A 25123-nucleotide genomic window follows, 5' to 3' on the forward strand; every position below is an offset into this window, starting at 1 on the left:
TCATCTCCCTTCCAATTCCTCAGAGCCTTGTCTAGATTGCTAATCTTTTCTGTTGTAGAGCATTAATATCATCAGCTGTCACATGTTTGATCCCGTGTTCCTCCCAAGTCCTGACTTCTGTACAGAATTGGAAACTAATATATTCAGCCACCACTTTGATATCTCCATTTAGATATAGGTATCGGAAGGAATGATGCTAAAGCTGAAACTCCAGTACTTTGGCCACCTCATGCAAAGAGTTGACTCGTTGGAAAAGACTCTGATACTGGAAGGGATTGGGGGCAGGAGGAAAAGGGGACGACAGAGAATGAGATGGCTGGATGTCATCACTGACTTGATGGACGTGAGTTTGAGTGAACTCTGAGAGATGGTGATGGACAGGGAGGCCTCGCGTGCTGCGATTCATGGGGTCGCAGAGTCGGACATGACTGAGCAACTGAACTGAACTGAACTGATCTCAACATGGCTGAAAAAGAAATCTGGATTTACATTCTCTCATCTCTCCTCCAAATCTGCTTCCCCAGTCTTTTCAGGGTAGTGCCATTTATCCAGTGCTCAAGTCAATGTCATCGATTGTTCTTCACCGCTATACTAATTTAGAGAGGCCATTCATGTATTGATTTTAATTTCTTTGGTTTGAATCTCTGCTCTAAGATCATGAGGAGTTATCTAACCTCTTTGTACCTCAGTTTCTTAGATTCTCATGGGTGCTAAATCGCTTCAGTCGTGTCCAGTTCTTTGCAACCCTGTGGACTGTAGCCAGGCTCCTCTGTGCATGGAGTTCTCCAGGCAAGAATACTGGAGTGGGTTGCCATGCCCTCCTCCAGGGGATCTTCCCAAACCGGAGATCGAACCCAGGTCTCCAGCATTGCAGGTGGATTCTTTACGATCTGAGCCACCAGGGAAGCCCAAGAATACTGGGGTGGGTAGTCTTTATGTCTTCTCCAGGGGAACTTCCTGACCTGGGGATGGAGCCTGGGTCTCTCCTGCACTGGCAGGTGGGTGTTTCACCACTGGCGCCACCTGGGAAGCCCTAGTTTATCACCACCTCTCCTGATCTTGCAAAATTGTAAGGATTAAATGAATTTTTCTTTTTTCATAATCTTTCAGATCCAATGATCTGCAGTTCTGGTAGACTTTTTTCAGAATCTATCCCAAATCTGCCCATTCTGTTCATTTCTACTGCTGCATCCCAAGCCACTGTGATCCTTAGTCTGAACAATGCAATATCTTCCTAACTAGTTTTTCTGCTTCTCCATATGCCACCCTAAAATCTGTTCCCAGTGTTTACCCAAGGAGATTTTATAAAAATGCAAGTCACAACTTGTGTTTCCCTACCTAAAACACTCAAAACACAAAACAGCCTTCCACTGCTTGTCCTTAGAATACATTCAGGCTGCTTACTCTGACTTGATGGGGAGGTATTATCCACCTGTCTCCCACTTTTGCTGGGCTGCAGCCTTTGAGTGCTGAGCCTGTTACTGCTTCAGTCTTTGTATAGCTCATCCTTTGCTTGAATCATTACGATCTTAGTTATTTCATGGCTGATTCTTTCTTGTTGTTTGTATATTAAAGTTACCTCCTCAATAAGTCTTTCCTGATTATTCAGGTTATGTCCCTTCCTCCTCCCACCATCCACCCTGAGTCTCCACTGATGTCATCTCTTGTTTTATTTTCTTCATAATACTTAATCACCTTGTGAAATTATCTTGTTTTTGTGTCTGCTTGTTTATTGTATGTATCCCACCCCTAGCATGTAAATTCTGTGAGAGAAAGGACATGTCTGAAGAACTGAGAGTGGTGTGTGGCCCATAAAGGGCTCTCAACAAATAGTTATTGGGTGGAAGAATGACTAAATCTTATATAGCTGCTTTTGTGCTCCAGAAAATCTTTCTTAAGATTACCTTTAATGTGGTCATGAATCTTTTGCTTGAATATTTCAGTGACAGTATTCTATCTCTTAAAGTGGTTTAGTCTTTTTTATTATAATGAGAATAATGTATAATACATAACTAGGAGAATTATATTTATATTTCTTTATATTGAAACAAAATCTGCTCTTCTGTAACTTCCTCCAGTTGTCTGTCATCCTCCCATTGAAATCATGCAGAGTAAATCTAATTGCTCCTTTGTGATATTACTGAAAATATTTGGGGAAAAGGATTATTATAAGTCTTCTCAGAACATGCCCAGATTCTCTAGCTGTGATGTCTTCCAAAAACTTATTATTCCTGGTCACCTTTCCTTGAGCCTGCTTCCTGTTTGTCGTCATCCTTCATAAAATAGGCCTCTCAGAGCTGATTCATATTTCACTCTGCATAGTCTGTGTTGAAATAGTGGATTACTACATTATCCTGAGTAATCCAACTTTTAAAGCAGATCAGCATTGCATCATTATTTTGACAGTTGTGTAGTCACTCTGTATTGAGCCTGCAGTGACGTAAACTTAAACCCCCCTTTTTTCGAGTCCCTACATAAAATGTTTTTACTCTTTCCCCAGTCCGTACTTAAATAATTTTATTATTCTTTGTTTATTGAATACCTATTAAAATTCATTTTACTCATTTCCAGACTTTAGGAACCATTGTTTTCTCATTTAACTCTTGGTTATTTTCCTAGTCCTAGTAACATCCAGCAGTTACTACTAGTATATTTTTACTAGTGGTGGTATCACACAATTACTGGATAAGTATAATTTCTGTCATAACCCAAAGGATTAGTAAATTAGTAGTGAGGCAGAATATATTGCTGTTCTGAACTGCCCATTAGAGATCAGAGCAAGTGGCTTTAGAACAGATTTTAAAGGAAGGTAGATTTAATTTTTCTCTCTTTTTTACATATATGTAATCAGAGTTTTTGCTAACCTGTCACCTAAAGAATAAGGAGGAATTCATTAAAAATGACAAGGAGAGGCTAACAGTTTTTCCGATAGAAGTCCAGTTCACGTGCAAAAACAAGGTAAGCGGTGGTTGTCAACCCTTTGAGAACTGGAGGAGAGTTCATTTTGGCTGTGGTTAGAGAACCAAGTACAAAAAGATACTTCAAGGCGTGAGAGACGGGTAAATAAGTACCAGAGCGTCCAGAGCTGTGTGTGGCAGTCCTGGCAACATGACCTTGCAAAGTCACAGAATCTCCCAGGCTCAGTTTTCTCATTGGTGAAAGGATGTAATGAAACTTCTTTTGCCAGTTGCGGTAAAAGTGAAGTGCATTAAAGCTCCTAGCATAGTTTCTGTTACAGGATACTCTCTAAAAATGTTGACACATAATTTAAAGAACTCTGCATCTAGTGGAAATACTCTCTTTGGCCCAAAGACTAAAAAGAATGAGTTAACCAAGATCTTTTGGGGGCACATAATCTATGTTATTAATTATTTTTCTTGATAAGCCAAACATTAGTGGCATTATGAAGATTTAGTGAGCTAATCAGTCAGAATTTTAGTTATTTTATTATCCAGTGTTTAAACATTAGTTTAAACATAATAACATTAGTCCAGAAGACTGTTAGCGGTTATAAATCCCTTTATTATACTTGATACAAACAGGATGTTTTCTATTAATAATTGTGTACAGAGGTCTGTGCAAGTGCCTGTAGCTTGTGGAATACTTTGTGAGTAGTCTGAAGAGAGTTTTTTGGAGTAGTTTTACTACTGGTATTTTGTTTTCTCTCAGTTTTGTAAATTTAAAGAAGATACATGTGTATCAGTTCTGTAGATTTTATCTTAGAAACTACATCCAACTAGTTTGGAAAACTAGTCATTGGAAAAATGACATTTTTTGAAAATACTGGAAAATAAAAAGTTGCGTTCATCTTATTCATCTTTTTAATCTCATACCACAGACACTCAAGTTATATTTATGGAACCAGCAACAAATTTGTTGAATCTGTCCACACTAGTTGCTGTTAATATTTACTAATTTAGAGAATTTCTTTTTAATCTTTCTCTGTTTTTGATTATCACACTGCAGGTAGGTTCTTTTTTTTCTTTTGATAATAAAAGTAGAATACCTCTGTTATTTAAAAAGTGAGAGGTTAAAGTTGAAAGCCTTTTTCCTCACTTTTTTTCCACTGCCCAGAGGTAGTTACTGTAAACAGCTGCTTTTATTCTTTTTGTTGGGCTTTCCTGGTGGCTCAGACGTTGAAGAATCTGCCTGCAGTGCGGGAGACCTGGGTTCCATCCCTGGGTTGGGACGATCCCCTGGAGGAGGGCATAGCAGCCCGCTCCAGTATTCTTGGGTTGGCTACAGCCCATGGGGTTGCAAAGAGTCGGACACGACTGAGCGACTAAGGACAGCACAGCATTCTTTCTGTGCTTGTGATGACTTCCTGGGCGAGTCTGACTCATAACAGTATCTGCAACAAAGGTTGCATTGATGTACTTCATGTATATTAATTAAATTGAACTTCTGTTTATCAATCTTATTTGATTAACTATGAGTAAAAAGTTAAGGAGAAGTATGATTCCAGTTAAATTTTAATCATTTTCATATATTTAATTTAATCATTAATGTGTCCTCAGTCCAGTACTTAGCATTCTCACTACAACCTGCCGCCTTTGGAGCTTGGTAATATTTATACTCTTTAGCTTTGGCTGGCATGGAATAAGTTTACAACTTCAAGGTAATTTGCCAGTTTTGTCCAGGTTTTTTTCACTAAAATGTTTAACTGTTACTTTCTGTTTACAGCACAGATGTGAAAATTTACTGTCTTACATGTACATTTTGTTTTATAACTTTGTAGCAATATGACTTGGGGTTACATAAAATTAACCAATAAATTTAAATTATCTTATGAGGGTTTACGATACTTTTCCTTGACAGTGTGCTTTTTAGAGCTGTCAGTTCTGTGCAGGCAGTATTTGGTATCTGGAGTGTGTGGCGCTGATAAAATAAATGCCTGGTTTCAGATTAGAAGCCAAATGTATCTTTCCTACCTCTTTAACTTGGCACAAATGAAACCAAATATATGTTAAATATTCATTATTAACACAGCTTAACAGACATATGCAGACATAGAAATGACTAGATTAAAATGGAGATAGAGTTTTCAACAAATTCAGCAAATTTGTTGCTGGTTCCATAAATATAACTTGAGTGTCTGTGGTATGAGATTAAAAAGATGAATAAGACATAGTTCATTCTCTGGGCTCTGCAGTCAATTTTAGTCCTTTTTTGGTTTCTCGATAGAATGGAATATTGAGGAGAGCAAAGACTAAGAATTTCAGAGACAGTGGAGAAGGGAGAGGAAGTAGTTTGGAATACTTTGTTGAACTTTATTAAAGTCTGGAATCATGAATAAGAATCAGATGAAGAATTAGCTAGAGGAGTCTGTTGATTTTTCTGGCCCCAGACTGTTGCAGAGCATGTTAATGAATCCATGGATGTTGAGCACATTCTGCCAAGAGAAGTTTTTAAATTCAGTATGTTTCTTATTAAACGTATCAAGGACATTATTTTTGACCAACCATGTTATCATTAATGTGGTTAGTGTTTCTAATTAGTGTTTCTTCTACAAGCCAAGAGATGGAGGGATGTGGACAGTGGTCATCCTTTCATCAGGAAAGTCGTTTCTTGGAGAACCTGACTGTGAGATGACTAACACTGTTCATGTAATAATGCATGGCTTCCATTGGTTTTGCAAAGTCTCATTATCATCTAAGTACCTGTGATTGTTCTTCAAGGAGAAATACCCAAGGCACTTTTTTATTTTTAAATTTCACATAATGTTAAACCAGTAGATACTATAATGTATTCTTGAGGTAAGGTGTAATGATGCATTTTTAATACATTTCTTATTTCCTCTGCTCCTTTATTTCTGTCATGTAAAATTTATTTTGTGATGGTGCACTTTTTAAAATCACCAATTTCATTCCATACAGACATATGAGTTTATTGTGAAATTGACTTTGTTCTCATTATTATGTTCTTTTTCTCTATGCAGTAGATTAGGGTCTGATATTTTATTTCCCTGTGAATTCTCCAAGAGTCAAGAAACCACTCCTCTTTTGTTACAGTTGTTTTATCAAATGTAAGCGAGACGGTGAAGTTGAGTAGGTGTCATTGTGTACTGGGAGTCAGAGAGCCAGTAGGTGACTTTATATCAAGCACTTTCTGGTATTCACACAATTCACTTGGACTTTTTTGGCTTTATATACTCTTTTGCTCACTGATAAAACTTATGATATCGATCTAACATTTGTCTTTAAAACTCAGGCATAATTTTTTATAATTAGAATAAACTATGCTGATTTACTACTAAAATAAGTCTTTATATACTAGAACTTAGACGCATTTCCTTAAAAATCAAATGTTGAGAATGAGTTTTAAGATATCAGCCAAGCCACGTTGTATATGTTTGGTGAAGTCCTGGCTGTTCAGTCCCAAAGTAATGGATTTTGTGGGTGGGGGCAAGGAGTTTTGCTTAATATGTTATAAATTTTAAATGTTTGTTAAGTGAATGAATAAATTGCTCTCTTCTCACATAATTCATGAAGAATCTGCTTACTTTATTCTTATTGAACATCAGTAATATTTGTACCTTCCATTCCCTTTTGTATATCAGATACATAGTATATACACATTGGTTATTTCCCTGTTTTTTAAAAAAACTTTCCCTATTTTTTTCCTCTTTTCCCAGTTTCTCAAACAATTAGGTCTGCATCCTAACTGGCAGTTTGTTGATGTATATGGAATGGATCCTGAACTCCTCAGCATGGTTCCAAGACCAGTGTGTGCAGTGTTACTTCTCTTCCCTATTACAGAAAAGGTAATTGTTAAGTAAGAGAGTTTCTGGGAAATGCAGAGTTCTTTTTCAATGTTGAGTTAAATCTGTGTTCTTCTTTAAGAACAAATAACTCTATTCTTGCATAAAATGAGGAAATCTAGGAGTGGGAACATCTTAAAAATCTAATTTCATTAAAGAGATGTATTTAGATTTTGATTTGTAGATTGACAGAGAAGCCCTGGGTCAGTCTTTTAAACTTGGATAGTTTTTTTTGTTTTTTTTTTAATATGGTTAATATGCCTCACCTGTTTTGATGTGACATTTAATCACATTTTGATGTATATACTTTAGAAATGGATAATCTTAAATCTGTCTTAGAAAATATATGAATACAGAATATCTATTCAAATTAGTGAAAATTTGTATATAAAATATGTAAAATTTTTAAACACACACATACATATAAACAAATCTTTGTTTTAAGGAAGTAAGTATAACTAATGACATGGGTTACATTATTTTCAGAAAAAACTTGATTTGGGTGGAAATCTTTAAGCTTAAAATACAGTTTAATCGGCAGATTTAGAATGTTTTGGGAATTCTAAATAGCTATTCTTAGATCTCTGTATCCAAATTCAGATCTCTCTATTTCAGCCTTTGTTCTAGAATGATAATCATGTAGATGTTGGTATTATGGAGCCAGGAATTTTAAGCTCATTTTAAAATGACTTTGAGACTATAGCCTTCTGATTTTTCTTTTTAAACTTCGAGATAATAGGATGAGCTCAGCATTGTAAAAAATGAAGTAAATGCTTGGGAAGATGTGAGAGAAATGAGTAAGTATTTATACTTACTTATATAAGTAGAGAATATAGTGGCATCTGCCACTTTTTGGTCTCTCTTACAATTTGGTAGATCCCTCTTTCAGCTCATAATAAGTGACATAATAAAGTCACAGAGGATATCTATGGATATTTTAGGAGCTATAAAGTGTTTTAATTTAGAAACTGATTATGTAGTTGTGAATGGCTTCAGCATACTAATAGAAAAGGAACTGTCATGGGTACCTCATTTTGCTTTAAATAAAGTCAGTTACAGTGTTTTAAATATGCTTCATTGTAGTGCTTACCAGCCAATGAATCACAGGCGAAGAAGCTATAAATTCATTTCTCTCTCATATTAATATTTTTGTTGTCTCTTGACTCTGTGTTTTCATTGTAGTCTGCCATAATTGCTTTTCCTTTTCTCCTATACCTGCTCTGTGTCATTTCAGGATTTTTTTTTAAACATTAAATCTTAAGAAGTTATCAAATCTCATTTTGCTTTGTCACCAAGGAGAATTGATATTAGACAACAACAACAACAGACTAAACTGAAGGATTGTATAAACATTTCAGCACAAGACCTTACTATTTTGAACCTTTCAGATTTTATCAGTTGGACTATATGCCTGAATTAATGGTTCAGAATTTATTCAGAAAATATTATTTTAAAATTTGATTTAGAAGCACATTGACAGAAATTATTTTTTAAGGCATAGGTGCATTTGTTGTTAAAAGCAGTTCCTTAATTATGGGTTTTTAATAGACATCATTTATTTCTGTTATTGCAGGAGTCAGCAAACTTTTTCTGGGAAGGGTCAGCTAGTAAATATTTTTAACTTTGCAGGCCTAATAATCTCTGCTATAACTATTTAACTTTGCCTTTTAGTATAAAGACAGCCATAGACAATACAAAGCTAAAACTTCATCTGTGAAACCAGGCAGTGGGCCAGATGTGGCCTGTTGCTTGTGGGCTATAGTAAGCCTCCCTACGCTATTGGAATCTGAAAATTACAGGAAAACATCAAAGCAATAAATTATCTTTCTTCTCTCTTCCTTCTCTTCACTCAGTTTTTAAAAATTCATTTTCTTCAGGTATAATTGATTTACAACGTTTTATTCTGTCCCCACTCATTTTTTAACCTCATTATTTTTAATGCTTTTTACAATTGAAAAAATAACTTGCTGGAGTTGCACAGCTTACAATGGTGGTAGGTTCAGGCAGTCAGATGTAGAGCACACACTTTTGACCTAATTGTACCATATTGTTTTTACTGTCAGTTGTTATCGATAATGGTTAATGTTATGAATATCATATGCTTATAAATATAGTATGAATTTTGTTAATATGATGTAACAATACAGAAATGTGAAAAATAGAAAATAAAAATTCTCCAGTAATATCTTAGCCCAGAGATAACCTCTGTTACATTTTTTATATCCTTTATCACTTTTCAATGCATATATAAATATTTTAAAAACATAATTGAGAATCATATTAATATATACTGACCTAAAACCACTCTATAATAATGGGCAGATTTCTGAGTCAGAATATGTAAATCCATTGTATTCTTTTTAAAATGCTTTATAGTGTTGCATTAAGATATGCCATGTTAACTGTATCTCCACTGATGTGTAGAGTTTTTCCAAATTTACATTTGAGTCCTTAATGTATTATTTTTCACATGTAGACCTTTTTTTTTTTAATAGTATGAAGTATTCAGAACAGAAGAAGAGGAAAAGATAAAATCTCAGGGACAAGATGTTACATCGTCAGTATATTTCATGAAGCAAACAATCAGCAATGCCTGTGGGACGATTGGACTAATCCATGCTATTGCCAACAATAAAGACAAGATGCACTTTGGTAAGCAGATTTTCATTACTGCTGTCTTCCTGCTCCGTAAGTTGTAAGTTAACTTACTGAGCAGTAGGTGGTGCTCTAGTTCTTTCTTCAAAGTAGTAAATAAAGCTTTCCTCCCTTCTTTCTTTTATAATGGGAGTGTACATATTTCCTATTAGGGAAAATATTAATCCTTCTGATTCTGCTGTATTGTTGATAAACAGAGGTGTAAGCCCTGTCATTTACCTTACATTCCTTATTTACCAATGAAAGGGTTTTAACCTGAAAAATAGTTAGCTTGCTTCTAGTATTTTCATGTCTCAGTCTCTTTGAGATACCTGGCCTTTTCAGTTTTATCATCTTTAATATTCTCAGAATCTGGATCAACCTTGAAAAAATTCCTGGAGGAGTCTGCATCAATGAGCCCTGAAGAACGAGCCAGATACCTGGAGAACTATGACGTCGGTACCTTTTTCTGCCTTGCTCTCATTTGTGGGCAAAGTTCTGTGGAATTATAGATTCTGTTTGGGAGTTTGTCTTGAAACTACAGTTTTGAGCAATTAAGGATTTGGTCGTATCCATTAAAAAAGGCCTTTTGTACTTTTCAGGTAACATTATCTGAAATAACCATAAATGTTGATAAATTGTCACTTCTCTTCTATGTGCAGAGCTGAATGAGAGAAAAAAGGCAGTTTGATTTACAAATTTATAAAATATCTTATAGTTGACCATTCCTTACCATTCTCTTCCTGTGGTAAATATGTGTTTGGCAATACCCTGTGTGTCTTTCACTGGGAATTTGGAACAGGGCTGAAGACCAATGAATGGAAAAAACAAAGGTTAAATGGCAGATGTCAGAACATTCCTAGCTATTTTATCAGTATAGTAATATTTTTTCATGTGTGAAGACACAGGCCACATAGTCTAGTTTAAAATGATTATACCATATCATAGAATTATTTTAGAGTGGTATTTACATTTATTATATTTGAAATCTATTTTGCTTTTGAAGGCTTTTTACTGACATTATTAAGTGGATTATACATTCTTTGAAACTGTAAACAGTATTGTGTACAAATTACTTGGCTAAAACAATCTGTTATGCAGAGTTTGAGCCCAGTAAATCTATTGATTTGATTATGTTGTTTTAGCATTCTCATATACATTGATTAAGTTACTTTTCTTTAAAAAACCTGCAGATCTTGTGAAACATCTTTATTTTACATAAAAATAAACAACATAAAAGTCACCAGTAATCCCACCAGTGAGAGGTAGCCACCATTAATACTTTTTATAGGGAATATATAAGTATATACACAAAGTTTGATCACACTGTAATACTGTTTTATAACTTGCTTTTTTCACTTATCACAAACGTATTACATACCAGTAAGTATATATTTGACATCATCATTTAATGGCTGCCTAGCTTTCCATTTTGTAGTATTTTATTTAACTAATAAATTATTGAAGTTTAATATTTTCCCCTCTTTTTTCACCATTTAAAAAATACTGCAAGGTATATCATTGTAGCTAAATCTTTGCAAATATTAGTTATATAGTAGAGTTATAATTAAATATATAAACTAGAAAAGAAATTGATAGATCAAACAGATTGCATGTTTTTTTAAAGCTTTGATATTATTGCCAAATTGCCACTCATAAAGGTTGTACTTTCACCTGTAATTTACTTCTTTGTCCATTTCTCTTCATCTTTGCTAATAGTGGATATTATAAGAGCATTTTTTTTTCAAGTTCAGGAACCTGAAATCTCTAGCTTCTGATAAATGCATGCTTTTTGCTCCACATTTCTAAAGTGCTGACTGAAGCTGCATGATTAAGCGTAAATAGAGCTAGAGCTGCAGAATAGCATGTAACCTGGAGAAAAAGATGAGCTAAGCTTTTTCAGTCTCTATCTGTGAGATGCTTACTTTATTCTAGTCTCAGTTGAATAAAGTGTTAAATGTTAGTTCTAACAGTTAAACAATGTAAATAACCCCCACTTACCACTGGCAATTGCAAATAAGCAGATACTCAGTTTCCTGAGGCTTTGGAGATTTGTGGGTTGGAAAGCAAAGCAATTCATTTGGTTACTCAGAAGTCATTCTTAAATATTTAGTGTTAAACTGTTCCAGAAATCTCCTCCAGTCTGTTGTTTCTTAACAAAACTTTAGATGTTAAAATTTAGCATTGTTGTTTTCATCCAAAAAGTATAATCAAAATATAATCATTTTTTCCTATTAATACCTTATATTCTTATTACAGGCCATTCGAGTTACTCATGAAACCAGTGCCCATGAAGGTCAGACTGAGGTATCTCACATTTTTCAAAACTTTTATTGCCACGTGTGAATTTAATCACAGTATTGTTGTATGACACGTAGTTTTGGAAAATTGCTTGGACTTTTTTTTTCCTTTGAGGGCATTTGCTTATGTAAAAGTAGTCACGAAGTAGCCCAAGAATATGTGTTGACCAACCATGAACATGAACTTCAGTTAAGTCGCTCAGTCATGTCTGACTCTTTGCGACCCCATGAACTGTAGCACGCCAGGCCTCCCTGTCCATCACCAATTCCCAGAATCCACCCAAACCCATGTCCGTTGTGTCGGTGATGCCATCCAACCATCTCATCCTCTGTTGTCCCCCTCTCCTCCTGCCTTCAATCTTTCCCAGCATCAGGGTCTTTTCAAATGAGTCAGCTCTCTGGATCAGGTGGCCAAAGTATTGGAGTTTCAGCTTCAACATCAGTCCCTCCAATGAACACCCAGGACTGATCTCCTTTAGGATGGACAGGTTGGATCTCCTTGCAGTCCAAGGGACTCTCAACAGTCTTCTCCAACACCACAGTTCAAAGCATCAATTCTGCGGCACTCAGCCGTCTTTATAGTCCAACTCTCACATCTGTACATGAGTACTGAAAAAACCATAGCTTTGATAAGATGGACCTTTGTCAGCAAAGTAATGTCTCTGTTTTTTAATATGCTGTCTAGGTTGGTCATAGCTTTTCTTCCAAGGAGCAAGCATCTTTTAATTTCATGGCTTCAATCACCATCTGCAGTGATTTTGGAGCCCAAAGAAATAAAGTCTGTCACTGTTGCCATTGTTTCCCCATCTGTTTGCCATGAAGTGATGGAACTAGATGCCATGATCTTAGGTTTCTGAATGTTGAGTTTTAAGCCAACTTTTTCACTCTTTTCTTTCACTTTCATCAAGAGGCTCTTTAGTTCTTCTTCACTTTCTGCCATAAGGATGGTGTCATCTGCATATCTGAGGTTATTGACATTTCTCCCAGCAATCTTGATTCCAGCCTGTGCTTCATCCAGCCCGGCATTTCTCATAATGTACTCTGCATCATCATGGCTCAGTTTCTGGCATCAGGCTCAGTTTCTAGCAAAAAACTGCAATATTCTCTTTACTTGGGAAGTCTGTTCTGGGCAGTGTAATGAACTTTACCATCTCTACTCTGTTAGCTAGTCATTTATTGAGCTAGGTCACCTTTCTGCTTCTTCTCTTGCCCCTTTTTTCACAAGGGTCTCTTTTTCCTGAGGGTTTCCCTCATTCTCTCCTTCCAAACTTCATTCTCCCACTCTTGGGGGAGGTTTATCAGAAGGTTTTTCAGTCAAAATGAATAAAATTTACTTAAAATCATGTAGTGTATTTATAAAACATTTAAGTGTTAACACCAGAGAATTATAGACTTTCTTCTTTCTTACCCCATGTGTGACTTGGAACCATGCTTTTTCATTTACAAAGATAACATTGCCTCTATACTTTAAAAATACTTTAAAATTACTGATTTAAGAGTATTGAACATACATATTCCCACCATCTTCAAAAAAAATTTTTTTGAAGGAGAAAACAATTTGATACTATGATATGACTTCAGTTTTTTATAGCTCTGTTAACTGTGAATGTTTATAATAACATAAATAAACATAAACCTAGGAATTTATGTCCCTATAATTATATAATACCTTTTTGGTTGCTCTCAGGTTCTGCTTTCAAAGGTGTGAACCGTTGCTTTTTATTTTTTTAATTTTATTTATTTTTGGCTGTGCCGGGTCTTCATGGCTGTGCGGGCTTTTCTCTAGTTGCAGCAAGTGGGGGAACTGAGCCACCAGGAGGCCCCTGACCCATTGTCTTTGTGACTGAGTTTGTGCACACACCCAAAGGGCATGTCCAGGTGATTTCAGCACCAGGTTGGAAATGAATGGAACGCTCTGCTTTTTGTATTGCTTTATATGATCTCATGCTGCAGCCCATGGTGTTGCAAAGACTCAGACATGACTGGATGACTGGAGAACAACAACGATAGTATGTTGAACACGTTCTTAATCTTCACTGTGCTTTGCCTTTTTGTTTGTAAATTTGTAGTGTTAAAATTAGCAATGTGATGAAGATCAGCATGAGATTATCATAAAATATGAAAACCATTATTTGTAATAAAGCAATTAAATACTTTAATACATGTTTACTTTAAAAGTTGTCTTTACAGTACCCTTTCTTGCCTTCTTTTTGGCCTTTATCCAAATTACGACTTCTAACACCTCCTTTTAGATGATGTTCACATTTTTTTCTCCAGACTGAAACTTCTTGCCTTCTATGGGCTTTTTAATATGACTCTTACTATTTGCATTTTAGCTATTTTCATATTCTTTTTCATTTATTTAAGATGTGTATTTTCTCATATTTCAGTGGCTCTAAAATTATGGTGTATCTTACCATTGATGTCATAATTTACTTGGTGATATTACCTTCTTTAGTGGTACATAAATTGATACATCTTCAAGCCAGTGGTGCCTTATATGCTCTGAAATGTGGTGTCATATCTCTTGACTCTGGCCCTTAGACCTAGAATTGTTGTTGGATTCCTTTGAGTATGCTCCAGAGTACCCAACACCATTCCTGGTGCATAGGCACAACACATATTTATTAATTCTCCAGAATTAACTCAAAACTATCCTTAGTGGTGTAAGAACTACCAAAAAAGGCTAAATCTTGGTCTTCTGTAGTCCCTAAGAAAACCGAACATACTATTAGCCACTATTCCTCAACAGGGCACTGTTAACATTTTGTGAAGAGTTCAGTTCTTTATTGTAGGGGTTCTTTTGTGCATTCCAAGGTGGAATATAGATTATTATATTCTAGTCATTATATGTCAGTGATTCCCAGTCACTGAGAGAACAAAACCCCATACCATACATTTCTGAATTTTAGTATCAGCCAGCTTAAAACGCCTGCACCAGGGACAGCTTTTATGATCTTTTATTTCTGGTTCATCTACCATCTGTGGATGTAAGAGTCTTTGACATCTCATTATCTCCATTGCTCTCTATATTCCAGTACGCTGTTTTTTTTTGTCAGTTCCTACAAAGCACCTCTGTCTTTCCCATTTGTATTTGTTTGATTGGACTGCTGTAACAAAATACCATAGACTTGGATGACTTAGCAAGCTTATTTTCTTTCTTTTTTTAAAATTAGTAAATTAAAATAAAATAAAATAAAATAAAATTAGTAAATTATTGTGTTTTAAATTTTTGGTTGCACTGGATCTTCGTTGCTGCCAGAGGGCTTTCTCTAGTTGCAGCTAGCTGTGGCTTCTCTTGCTGTGAAGCACAGGCTCTAGGCACATGGGCTTCAGTAGTTGCAGCTCTCGGGCTTAGTTGCTCTGCGGCTTAGTGGCTCTGTAATCTTGTCCCCTACGTTGGCAGGTGTATTCTTATCCACTGTACCACCAGGGAAGTCCCGGAAATTTATTTGCTCACTGTTCCGTAGGCTGGAACTCGATGTCAGGGTGCCATCAAGGTTGGTTTCTGGTGGGACCTCTCTTCCTGCCTTGTGGACGGTACCTTTTCACTGAGTCCATAAGTGGCTTTTCTTTTTTGTGCACTTGGAGAGAGAAGTCTCTAATGTCTTTTCCTCTTTTCATAAGGATACCAGCTCTATAGGCTTAGGATCTCATCCTTATGACCTCATTTAACCTTAATCACTCCTTAAAAGCCCTGTCTCCAAGCAAAATCATGGTGGGGATTAGGGCTTCAGCATATGAATTTCGGGAGAATACCATTCAGTCCCTAACACTATTTTTGTGCTTTGTAAGGGCCCAGTCTTTGTCTGGATATACCTTCCTGTTTGCATAGTTGACACTCTCTCATCCTTTAGGTCTCACCTTAAAAGTCATTGTTCAGAGAGGCTTTCTTTCATTACTGTTAAGTAGGGCCATCTCAGTGAATTTTCTGTCATAAAATCCTTTTGATTTTCTTCTTGGGATTTTAAAGTCTACAATACTTTTTTGTTTATTTGTTTATTCCATATATTTACTAGAATATGAGTCCCATAAGAATATGGATCATCTTTGTCATATTTACCTTGAATCTCCAGGATAATGCTTGGTGTATAGAGGAATTTATGAAAAATTGCACAGTATTAAAGGAGCACAGGATGTAGATAGCTTAGGCAAGATACTTTCCTCAACATAAAATGAAAATAATAGCATCTACCTTATGGAATTGCTGTGCAGATTCATAAACTAATCATATAAAGTACTTAGAATAGTATCTGGTATTTAATGGGCCTTCAATAAATACTAGGTAGTAATTTTATTTTACTAGGCTTTCAGAAAAACAAATATGGATGGCAAAGGATGAAGCTAAACAGTAGAGTGAAGCCAGATCAAGGGGTGGTTTGAATTTTATAAACAATGGGGAGTCACCAAAAGTGGTGTGTTTTGTGTTCAGCATATTGAGTTTAAAGTGATTTAACAGGTCACCTATGTAGAAGTTGAATGTGGAATCTAAAGCTCCAGGGAGATACCTGGTGTCTTGTATTGGGTTGGCCAAAAAATTCATTCAGGTTTTTCTGTAACAGCTTATGGAAGAACCTGAACAAACTTTTTGACCAACGCAATATCTTGTCTGGAAGTGTTTAGAACCGTGAGAGTTCTACCAAGGGAGAATAGTGTGAACCATAATAAACCCCTAGGGCACCTGAATGTTAAAGGAGTGGGTAGAAGAAGAGCTGGTAATAGCAGTGTAATAACAATTGACATCACTGATACTCTCTTTCAGAACATTTTCATGGGAGTGGAGTAGGTAGGAACCTTATTGCATGCGGAGATTTATGGAGTAATCGAGACTTCAGTAAAGATGAGCCACCTAAACACAGCGGTCCTTTCAGAAGATAGCCCATAGCATGCAGCCACAGAGTAGTTGCTCACTTGTGTGTTTTCCCACCCCATCATGATTGTCCAGCAGACTTTGGCTAAGCCAGAAATTCGGACAGTAGCCCCACCTCATATACGCTTCATTAGCTTATATTGAAAGTTACTGCTTTCATGTTTCACTTGAGATTGGGAAAATAAAAGAACAATAACAGTGGGATATGAGGAGATTAAAGTGTTTTTTAAATTGTGAAGAAATATCAGTGGTGCTATAATGGAAACAACTTGCAAGTCAAATGTAAAGGAAAGAAAATAAAAATCCAAAAGAGTATTTTATTTGCCTTCAAACTGGGGTAAAGCAATTTCTAATGTTTGTGGTTTGTCCATATTAATTTAGGAGCCAGCCCAGGTATGAGTAGACATCTCCTGATAATTTACTGTTTGTTTAACTTTTCAAAAAAAAACAAACAAACAAATTTACTGTATTACCCCGGAACCTCCATACAAATATATAGGATTTTTTTCTTAATATTTTATCATGAGTATTTTCTTATTTCATCAAAACCCTCTTTATAAATAATTCCTCATGGCAGTGTACTCTCATGTGAATGAATCATAATTTACTTTCTAGTTTCCTTAACTTTTGATATTTAGATTATTTTCAATTTTTTAAGCTAAAAATATAACTTCACTGAATATCTTTGTTTGTTGTTGTATTCATTCTAGGTCCTCTGTTTAAGGTTATTTCTTGTAAGTAGAATTACCTTGAATCAAAGGGATGAATGTTTTTAAAGTTCTTGTTACATAATATGAAATTACTGTCTTTCTTTCATTTGATTGACCAAGTGATTTGTTTGCCAAGTATGGTACTAGAAACTATATATACAGAGATAAGTAAGATGCAGTTTGTGTTTTCAAGGATCTCTTATTTCAGTGGAGATAGTCTCAAAATTAGCTGTTGCCCATGTTGAATTCTGTTAAGTTTTGGCTTGTTGAATAGAGGGAAATAATATGGTTGATTGCTAAATTCATCTGAAGATGTGTTGTTTTAAAAGTTTCTGAAATGAATTTCCACCATGAAATTAAATTGTAAATGTAATTTATTTTGGTTAGTGTTGTCTTAGGTTATTTTGACTGTTGGGTAAGCAGTGGGTAAATCCTGATTTCAGGTGTATGTACACACAATTTAAGATACATTGTGTGTGTCTGTGTTTGTAGTTGGCTTTTCTGGCCCAGTCAGTGCAGACTGTGCAATGCAGGGAGAGACTGTGTCAAGTTTTATCTTCATTAGATGTTTAAGAATTCTTTGCCTGACTTTTCATTATTTTGATTATGTTAGAGTTACAAAGAGTCAAAATGTTTACATTTATTTTCCTTTTTTAGGGATTTATTTTCTTTGCTTTGAAAAAAACTGAAAGTATTAGGAAAAAATTGAGTTCTTACATAATGTACAATTTAAATACCTGGTTGTCTTGGGAGAATCAGATAGGAACAGTAAATGAAATTCTGATGAAAAGTATCCTGCATTTTAAGCTGGATAGTTTTGTCAAGAAATCTGAAATTGCATCTTTTTGATCTCTCTTTCCCCCATTTATTTCCCATATCCTATTTTCTTTATTCCATTCAAACATGAACAACTTTATGTCATTCTTAAAATTGAGAAATGCTCTGGAACTTGTAATTTCATACTCTTTTGCCTTTTTCTCTGTTTCTGTTATCATTTTTTCGGTACATCATTCCTGAATAGAAGCCAGTTTAGATTATGTATGGAGTTGAGTGGGAGAGCTAAATTTGAAGGTGGAAGTACAAATTAAAATTAGTCATAGTCGGGGGAAATATTGAAATGGTTCTTTTTTCTGGTCTTTTGTTACACAGTGATATTGTGCCTCCATACATGTAATCAGTTCTTTATCTAATATCACTTGAAAATAGATGATGGTTAAGTAAATTAAATTTGTTATGAAAAGGGTCAGAATGTAGTTACTACTCTGTCCTGTTTACACTTTTTTCCCCTTTCTTTTAGGTTGTCAAGTATTTTGTTCAAATGAGTTAAAGTAGTCTGTTTTTCTTTTTTATGCTTTCTGCATCATCATCATTTTTTCTCCAGTATCAAGGCTTTGGAAATGGAGATATATTACTATTATTACTTTAAAGTAAGTTGTTACATGGAGTAGGAAATGGCAAGCCACGCCAGTATTCTTGCCTAGAAATTTCCATAGACAGAGGAGCTTGGTGAGCTACGGTCCATGGGGTTGCAAAGAATCAGACACGATTATTCGAGCACAAGTTCTTGTATTGAACTTATATTGAACTTGGTCACTTTATTCTTCCAGACCTGACTAGAAGTAACTCTTCTATTTGAAAATGTCTTCAACAATAAAAATAGAGTTGAAGTTGTATTTGAGGATGGGTTTGTATTTCTGTTTGTTTGATTTTAAACCTCAGCTTTCCAAAGCAAATGGTTATTTTGAGATTTATTGGTTTTTGTTTGTAGTCAGTGAGAGTCTTATTTGGAGCTACTCTCAAATTGTAAAAAAAAAAAAAAAAAAAACGAATTTCTGGGACTTGTCTGGTCAACTTAAGCTTGAGTTTAATGTAATATATATAGGTCATTATATTGATAGGGATTTCTGACATGGAGAATTGTAAATGGAAGTGAGAAAATACAGTTGTTGAACCAGTAAGAGAAACAAATCTCTAAAGAATGTCCAGAAATCTGTGGGTATTTTGATTTATCAGGTGAGCAAAATGAAGACATTTGCCCTTTTCCGTGGAACAGGTAGTCATATTTTGTATATTTTGGTATCTAGCCCATGTTTCACTTTGACTTCTTTGACAACTGAACATGGATACTTTGTAGGAAATTTGCATTTTCTGCATGAATCTGGTTAATCCTATTTTAAATTTGTACTTCAAATTTAGTGTGATTTAATATATTACACTGAAATTTATTCAAGTCTACAGGAATCCCTTTGGAATTAATTTATAATTTTGATTCTAAACTTTTAAAGTTTTATATATATGTATATACTCTTATATACATATGGCCACCTTTATAATTTTACTTATTTTCATGGCATTTGGCAGCCCTAGAGAAGTTCTTAATTTTTTTTCCTTTCCATGTGCCATTTTTTAGACTCAGTGGTGTCTTGAAAGTTTGAAAGGACATGTCCTATTCTGGAAGTAACTTAAATTTAATTTCACGATTAAGTACATATTTTATCAACAAGTCAATTAAAAGAGTGATTTAGTAGGTAGGTATTCAGCCAAAAGATTCTCACCATGAGATACCTAGGGTTGCTGGAAACACTGGGAATCACTTTGGGATGTTACAGTATCAGTCATGACTATTCTTGTGTCATTTATGGGTGAATGCAATTAAAATTGACTGCTGACATACATATAATTTTCCACGTATTCTCGTCAATCTCATTGCTTTTAAAAGTATGTCTGTCTCCTTATAACCATGGTTGCCATTTATTAAATACATCTTAAGTGGTGGGCATTATACTCGGCACTGTGTGTATCCTATTCTAATCTTCTCAGTTCTGAAAGTTAGATACTACCCCATTTTACAGACTGGAAGACTAAAAAATTATTAACTTACCAAAGTCACGCAGCTTGTAAGTACTACCCATGCTCTTAAGGCAACAAAATGTATTGGTGAATCAAAATTGCTCAAAGAAACAAAAACAAAGTGAAGTTTTTAAAATTTTTAGTTTGTCCTAAAAGCAAGGTTAGATACAGCAAATAATTTAATACCACTATGTAATGAATTATAAATGACTTTTGGGCATTGTGCTGAATACTTTGTTCTTTGTTGCCCTTATAGCTAAGTTAGCTCTTAGTCAGTACTAGATTCTTCCCTATGTTAAACCTAAAAACTTACCCATAAAACACAACCAGTCTTTTGGTAATTATGTTATGTATATTTTGGAAAATAGTCATTAAAGTGTCTACCAACCAACGATCCCTTTATATTTAGGAAATTACATGGTTATAATGATATTTTTCTTAATAACGGGTTGCCCTTTTAAATGGGAAAACATTTTGGGTGTAAGCCAAAAATCTACTTACTTTATTTTAACATTTTAGAATAATTTAGATTTAAGCACTTAAGATAAACTATCAGTTGATTTCTTAATAGAGAATTAATATTAGTCCAACCTTCTGCCCCCTTTGTTAAAAGGTCCATATCATTTCTTTTTAGCATTTATTGCATTTCTAAATCTTTAGTTATTATTAAGTACTTTAAAGAGTAATCTCTTAATTTTTCATACTCACAGAGACATGTATACTAACTGAAGGAAAAGTAATTTGACTTTTTAAATCACACACTCAAAATAAAGTCTTTTTATTAAAGGCTTGAAATATTTTTTAAGTCTCCATGGCATTTCTAATTTTGCGGTTATTAAACAGTTTATAGAATAATTGACTCATTTTTTTCATATACAAAATGACATATGCATTAACTGTGAAAGGAAAGTAATCTGACCTTTTAAGACCCAGATTTTGTTTTTTTCTGAACTAATTATAAGTCTGAACTCCTTATTGCAAAATTCAGACTTAAATTGAAGAAAGTAGGGCAAACCACTAGACCATTCAGGTATGACCTAAATCAAATTCCTTGCTATTACACAGTGGGAGTGACAAAGAGATTTAAGGGATTAGATCTGATAGATAGAGTGTATGAAGAACTATGGACAGAGGTTTGTAACATTGTACAGGAGGCAGTTATCAAGACCATCTCCAAGGAAAAGAAATGCAAAAAGGCATAATGGTTGTCTGAGGAGGGCTTACAAATAGTTGAGAAAAGAAGAGAAGCTAAAGGCAAAGGAGAAAAGGAAAGATATACCCATCTGAATGCAGATTTCCAGAGAATAGCACAGAGAGATAAGAAAGCCTTCCTCAGTGATCAATGCAAGGAAATAGAGGAAAACAATAGAATGGAAAAGACTAGAAGTCTCTTCAAGAAAATTAGAGGTACCAGGGAACATTTTATGCACAAATGGGCACAATAAAGGACAGAAATGGTGTAGACCAAAGAAGCAGAAGATGTTAAGAGGTGGCAAGAATACACAGAACAACTATACAAAAACCTTCAGGACCCAGATAACCACAACGGTGTGATCACTCACCTAGAGCGAGACATCCTGGAATGTGAACTCAAGTGGGCCTTAGGAAACATCACTGTGAACAAAGCTAGTGGAGGTGATGGAGTTCCAGTTGAGCTATTTCAAATCCTAAAAGATGATGCTGTGAAAGTGCTGCACTCAATATGCCAGCAAATTTGGAAAACTCAGCAGTGGCTACAGGACTGGAAAAGGATTGGATTTCGTTCCAACCCCAAAGAAAGGCAATGCCAAAGAATGTTCAGACTACTGCACAATTGCACTCATCTCATATGCTAGCAAAGTAATGCTCAAAAATTCTCCAAGCCAGGCTTCAACAATATGTGAACTGTGAACTTCCAGATGTTCAATCTGGATTTAGAAAAGGCAGAGGAACCAGAGATCAAATTGCCAACATCCACTGGATCATAGAAAGAGTAAGAAAGTTCCAGAAAAACCTCTACTTCTGCTTTATTGACTACCCCAAAGACTTTGACTGTGTGGACCACAACAAACTATGGAAAATTCTTCAAAAGATGGAAATACCAGACCACCTGATCTGCCTCCTGAGAAATCTGTATGCAGGTCAGGAAACAACAGTTACAACTGGACATGGAACAACAGACTGGTGCCAAATTGGGAAAGGAGTACGTCAAGGCTGTATATTGTCACCCTGCTAATTTAACTTCTATGCAAAGTACATTGTGCGAAATGTTGGGCTGGATGAAGCACAAGCTGGAATCAAGATTGCCGGGAGAAATATCAGTAACCTCAGATACAACAATAACACCACCCTAATAGCAGAAAGCGAAGAGGAACTAAAGAGCCTCTTGATGAAAGTGAAAGAGGAGAGTGAAAAAGTTGGCATAAAACTCAACATTCAGAAACCTAAGATCATGGCATCCGGTCCCATCACTTCATGGGAAATAGATGGGGAAACAGTGGAAACAGTGACAGACTTTATTTTCTTGGGTTCCAAAATTACTGCAGTTGGTGATTGCAGCCATGAAATTAAAAGATGCTTACTCCTTGGAAGAAAAGCTGTGACCAACCCAGACAGCATATTCAAAAGCAGAGACATTACTTTGCCAACAAAGGTCCATCTTGTCAAAGCTATGGTTTTTTCCAGTAGTCATGTATGGATGTTAAGAGTTGGACTATAAAGAAAGCTGAGTGCCGAGGAATTGATGCTTTTGAACTGTGGTGTTGAAGAAGACTCTTGAGAGTCCCTTGGACTGCAAGGAGATCCAACCAGTCCATCCTAAAGGAAATCAGTCCTGAATATTCATTGGAAGGACTGATGCTGAAGCTGAAACTCCAGTACTTTGGCCACCTGATGTGAAGAGCTGACTCATTTGAAAAGACCCTGATGGTGGGAAAGATTGAAGGCAGGAGAAGAAGGGGGCAACAGAGGATGAGATGGTTGGATGGCATCACTGGCTCGATGGACATGAGTTTGAGCAGGCTCTGGCAGTTGGTGATGGACAGAGAAGCCTTGCATGCTGCAGTCCATGGGGTCCCAAAGAGTAGGACACGACTGAGCCACTGAACTGAACCATAAGTTTGAAAATAGAAAGATTTGAGCCATTGATTGGGAATACAGATAGAGATAGTAATAGATTTGCCTCTACGAATAAGGTAGTTGGCAGTTGACGGGTGGATTTGTATGTGATGAAAACACTGAAATATGAGTCAAGAGTCATGGGTTCTGCCTCTGCCTTTGGTCTCTACTTACATGCTTTGGGCAAGTCAGCTGAGCCCTTGTGCCTCTGAAAAGTGCTAACACGGTCATGATGCTTATGGACTGTATCCAACCTGATTTATGTTTATTGATATTTGCTTTGATCACCTATGTTTTCTTAATCTGAAAAGTCTGAACATATGTAAGGAGTAAAAATATAGCCTATGCCAAATGTGAATAGTTCTAGTAGAATATGTTCTTTCTCTAGAAAAATATGAATAGTCAAGGGCACTTAAAATTCACCTTAAAATGTCAGTTTATGAAACTAGCTCAAAATTTTACTGTAATACATTATATACAATTCAGTTCCTCGAAAGAATGAGATTATTCGATATTTAGTTTGGTCACTTAAATAGTATTTCTGTTGCTTTAAAATGTTTTGAGTTAATATTTTTTATTATTTTTATGATCCATTTCAGGGCATATTTAGACTCTACATACTAATATATTGGTAATTCAGTACTCAGTTGGAAAAGAGACCAGGGAATGCCTTTTATTATATTTGTCGGCTAATATAATCACAGGAGAGCTTGAATTTTCCAAATGCTGCAATCAACATGAAATTCTAGGGAAATACTTGATGAGAAGTCAGTTTAATAATGGGACTAATAAATTAAATGAGGAGAGGTTTCCATATATGTGATTTTTTTTTTCTCTTTATGAACATGGATTATGTCCCCTTAGCTCTAGATTGTTTTGTTTTCATCCTTAAATACTCAGTTGGGGTTTCAGGGTGGCACCTTTCCCAGAGCCAGGACTAAGTCTGTCTTGGTTAAGATCATATCTCTTTTCCCATCATAATACTGGATCCAGTAGGGTTCAAAAATGCTTAGGGAATGGATAAATGAAATAATAAATTATATTAATACTAAAAAAAAAAATAGCTAACTGTAATTTTTTTAAAACTCAGAGTATTTAAGTCATAATCAGAATGGTTAAATTAAAATCTTGAAAGTCTATACCTAATTCATTTGTGCAGAAATGGTTTGTTAAACTCAGAGTTCTTTATGCAGAACAAAGCATTTAATTCCTAGGGTTTCTGAAAAGGCTATTCTGGGATTTTCCAAACTGTAATGAAGAGATAGGTTTATATTGCATGGGCAGTGGTATGTATGAAGTCACTGTACTGTTGCAAACCCCCACAGTAAGCAGAGGGGCATGGGTTCAGTGTTAATGTTCTGGCAGATATTGATATTATTAATAATTCTAATGAAGTACATAATTTTTAACAATTTCAGATTCCTCTACCAGAGCTGAAAAACTGAGGAAGTGAGTTCTTTATTCAGATGCTCCAAAAGTGAGCTCTTAATTAAAATCTTCTGAAAGACTCAAGAATAAATTGTCAGTGTCTGATCTTTTCCAATTAGTATGGAAAGGAAATTGGATATTTATTCTGAAGATTCTACTCACAGTTTAAATTTTCATATTTGAAAGCAAAGCTGACTTAGCTGTCAATGCAATTGCTTAAGTAACTAATCAGATCAGATCAGATCAGATCAGTCGCTCAGTTGTGTCCAACTCTTTGCGACCCCATGAACCACAGCACACCAGGCCTCCCTGTCCATCACCAACTCCCGTAGTTCACCCAGACTCACGTCCATCGAGTCAGTGATGCCATCCAGCCATCTCATCCTCTGTCGTCCCCTTCTCCTCCTGCCCCCAATCCCTCCCAGCATCAGAGTCTTTTCCAATGAGTCAACTCTTCACATGAGGTGGCCAAAGT

At 35.5% G+C, this 25123-nt stretch overlaps 1 protein-coding gene across 2 annotated transcripts in view; it reads left to right on the forward strand.

Moving 5' to 3' along the window:
* Positions 1–2861: 2861 nt before the first annotated feature.
* Positions 2862–25123, forward strand: part of UCHL3 (ubiquitin C-terminal hydrolase L3) — a 41093-nt gene continuing 18831 nt past the window's right edge. Inside the window, exons 1-5 of one of the 2 annotated variants that reach the window (XM_061435098.1) lie at positions 2862–2958; positions 6635–6763; positions 9256–9412; positions 9764–9849; positions 11654–11701. In XM_061435098.1, the coding sequence (XP_061291082.1) occupies positions 6689–6763; positions 9256–9412; positions 9764–9849; positions 11654–11701 (366 nt within the window). In that variant the 5' untranslated portion in view covers positions 2862–2958; positions 6635–6688. Of the gene's footprint in view, positions 2959–6634; positions 6764–9255; positions 9413–9763; positions 9850–11653; positions 11702–25123 lie in introns of those variants that run through there. The other variant, XM_061435099.1, reaches the window with a different exon arrangement.

The sequence above is a fragment of the Bos javanicus genome, chromosome 12, assembly GCF_032452875.1.
Source record: "Bos javanicus breed banteng chromosome 12, ARS-OSU_banteng_1.0, whole genome shotgun sequence".
Taxonomy (NCBI): Eukaryota; Metazoa; Chordata; class Mammalia; order Artiodactyla; family Bovidae; genus Bos; species Bos javanicus.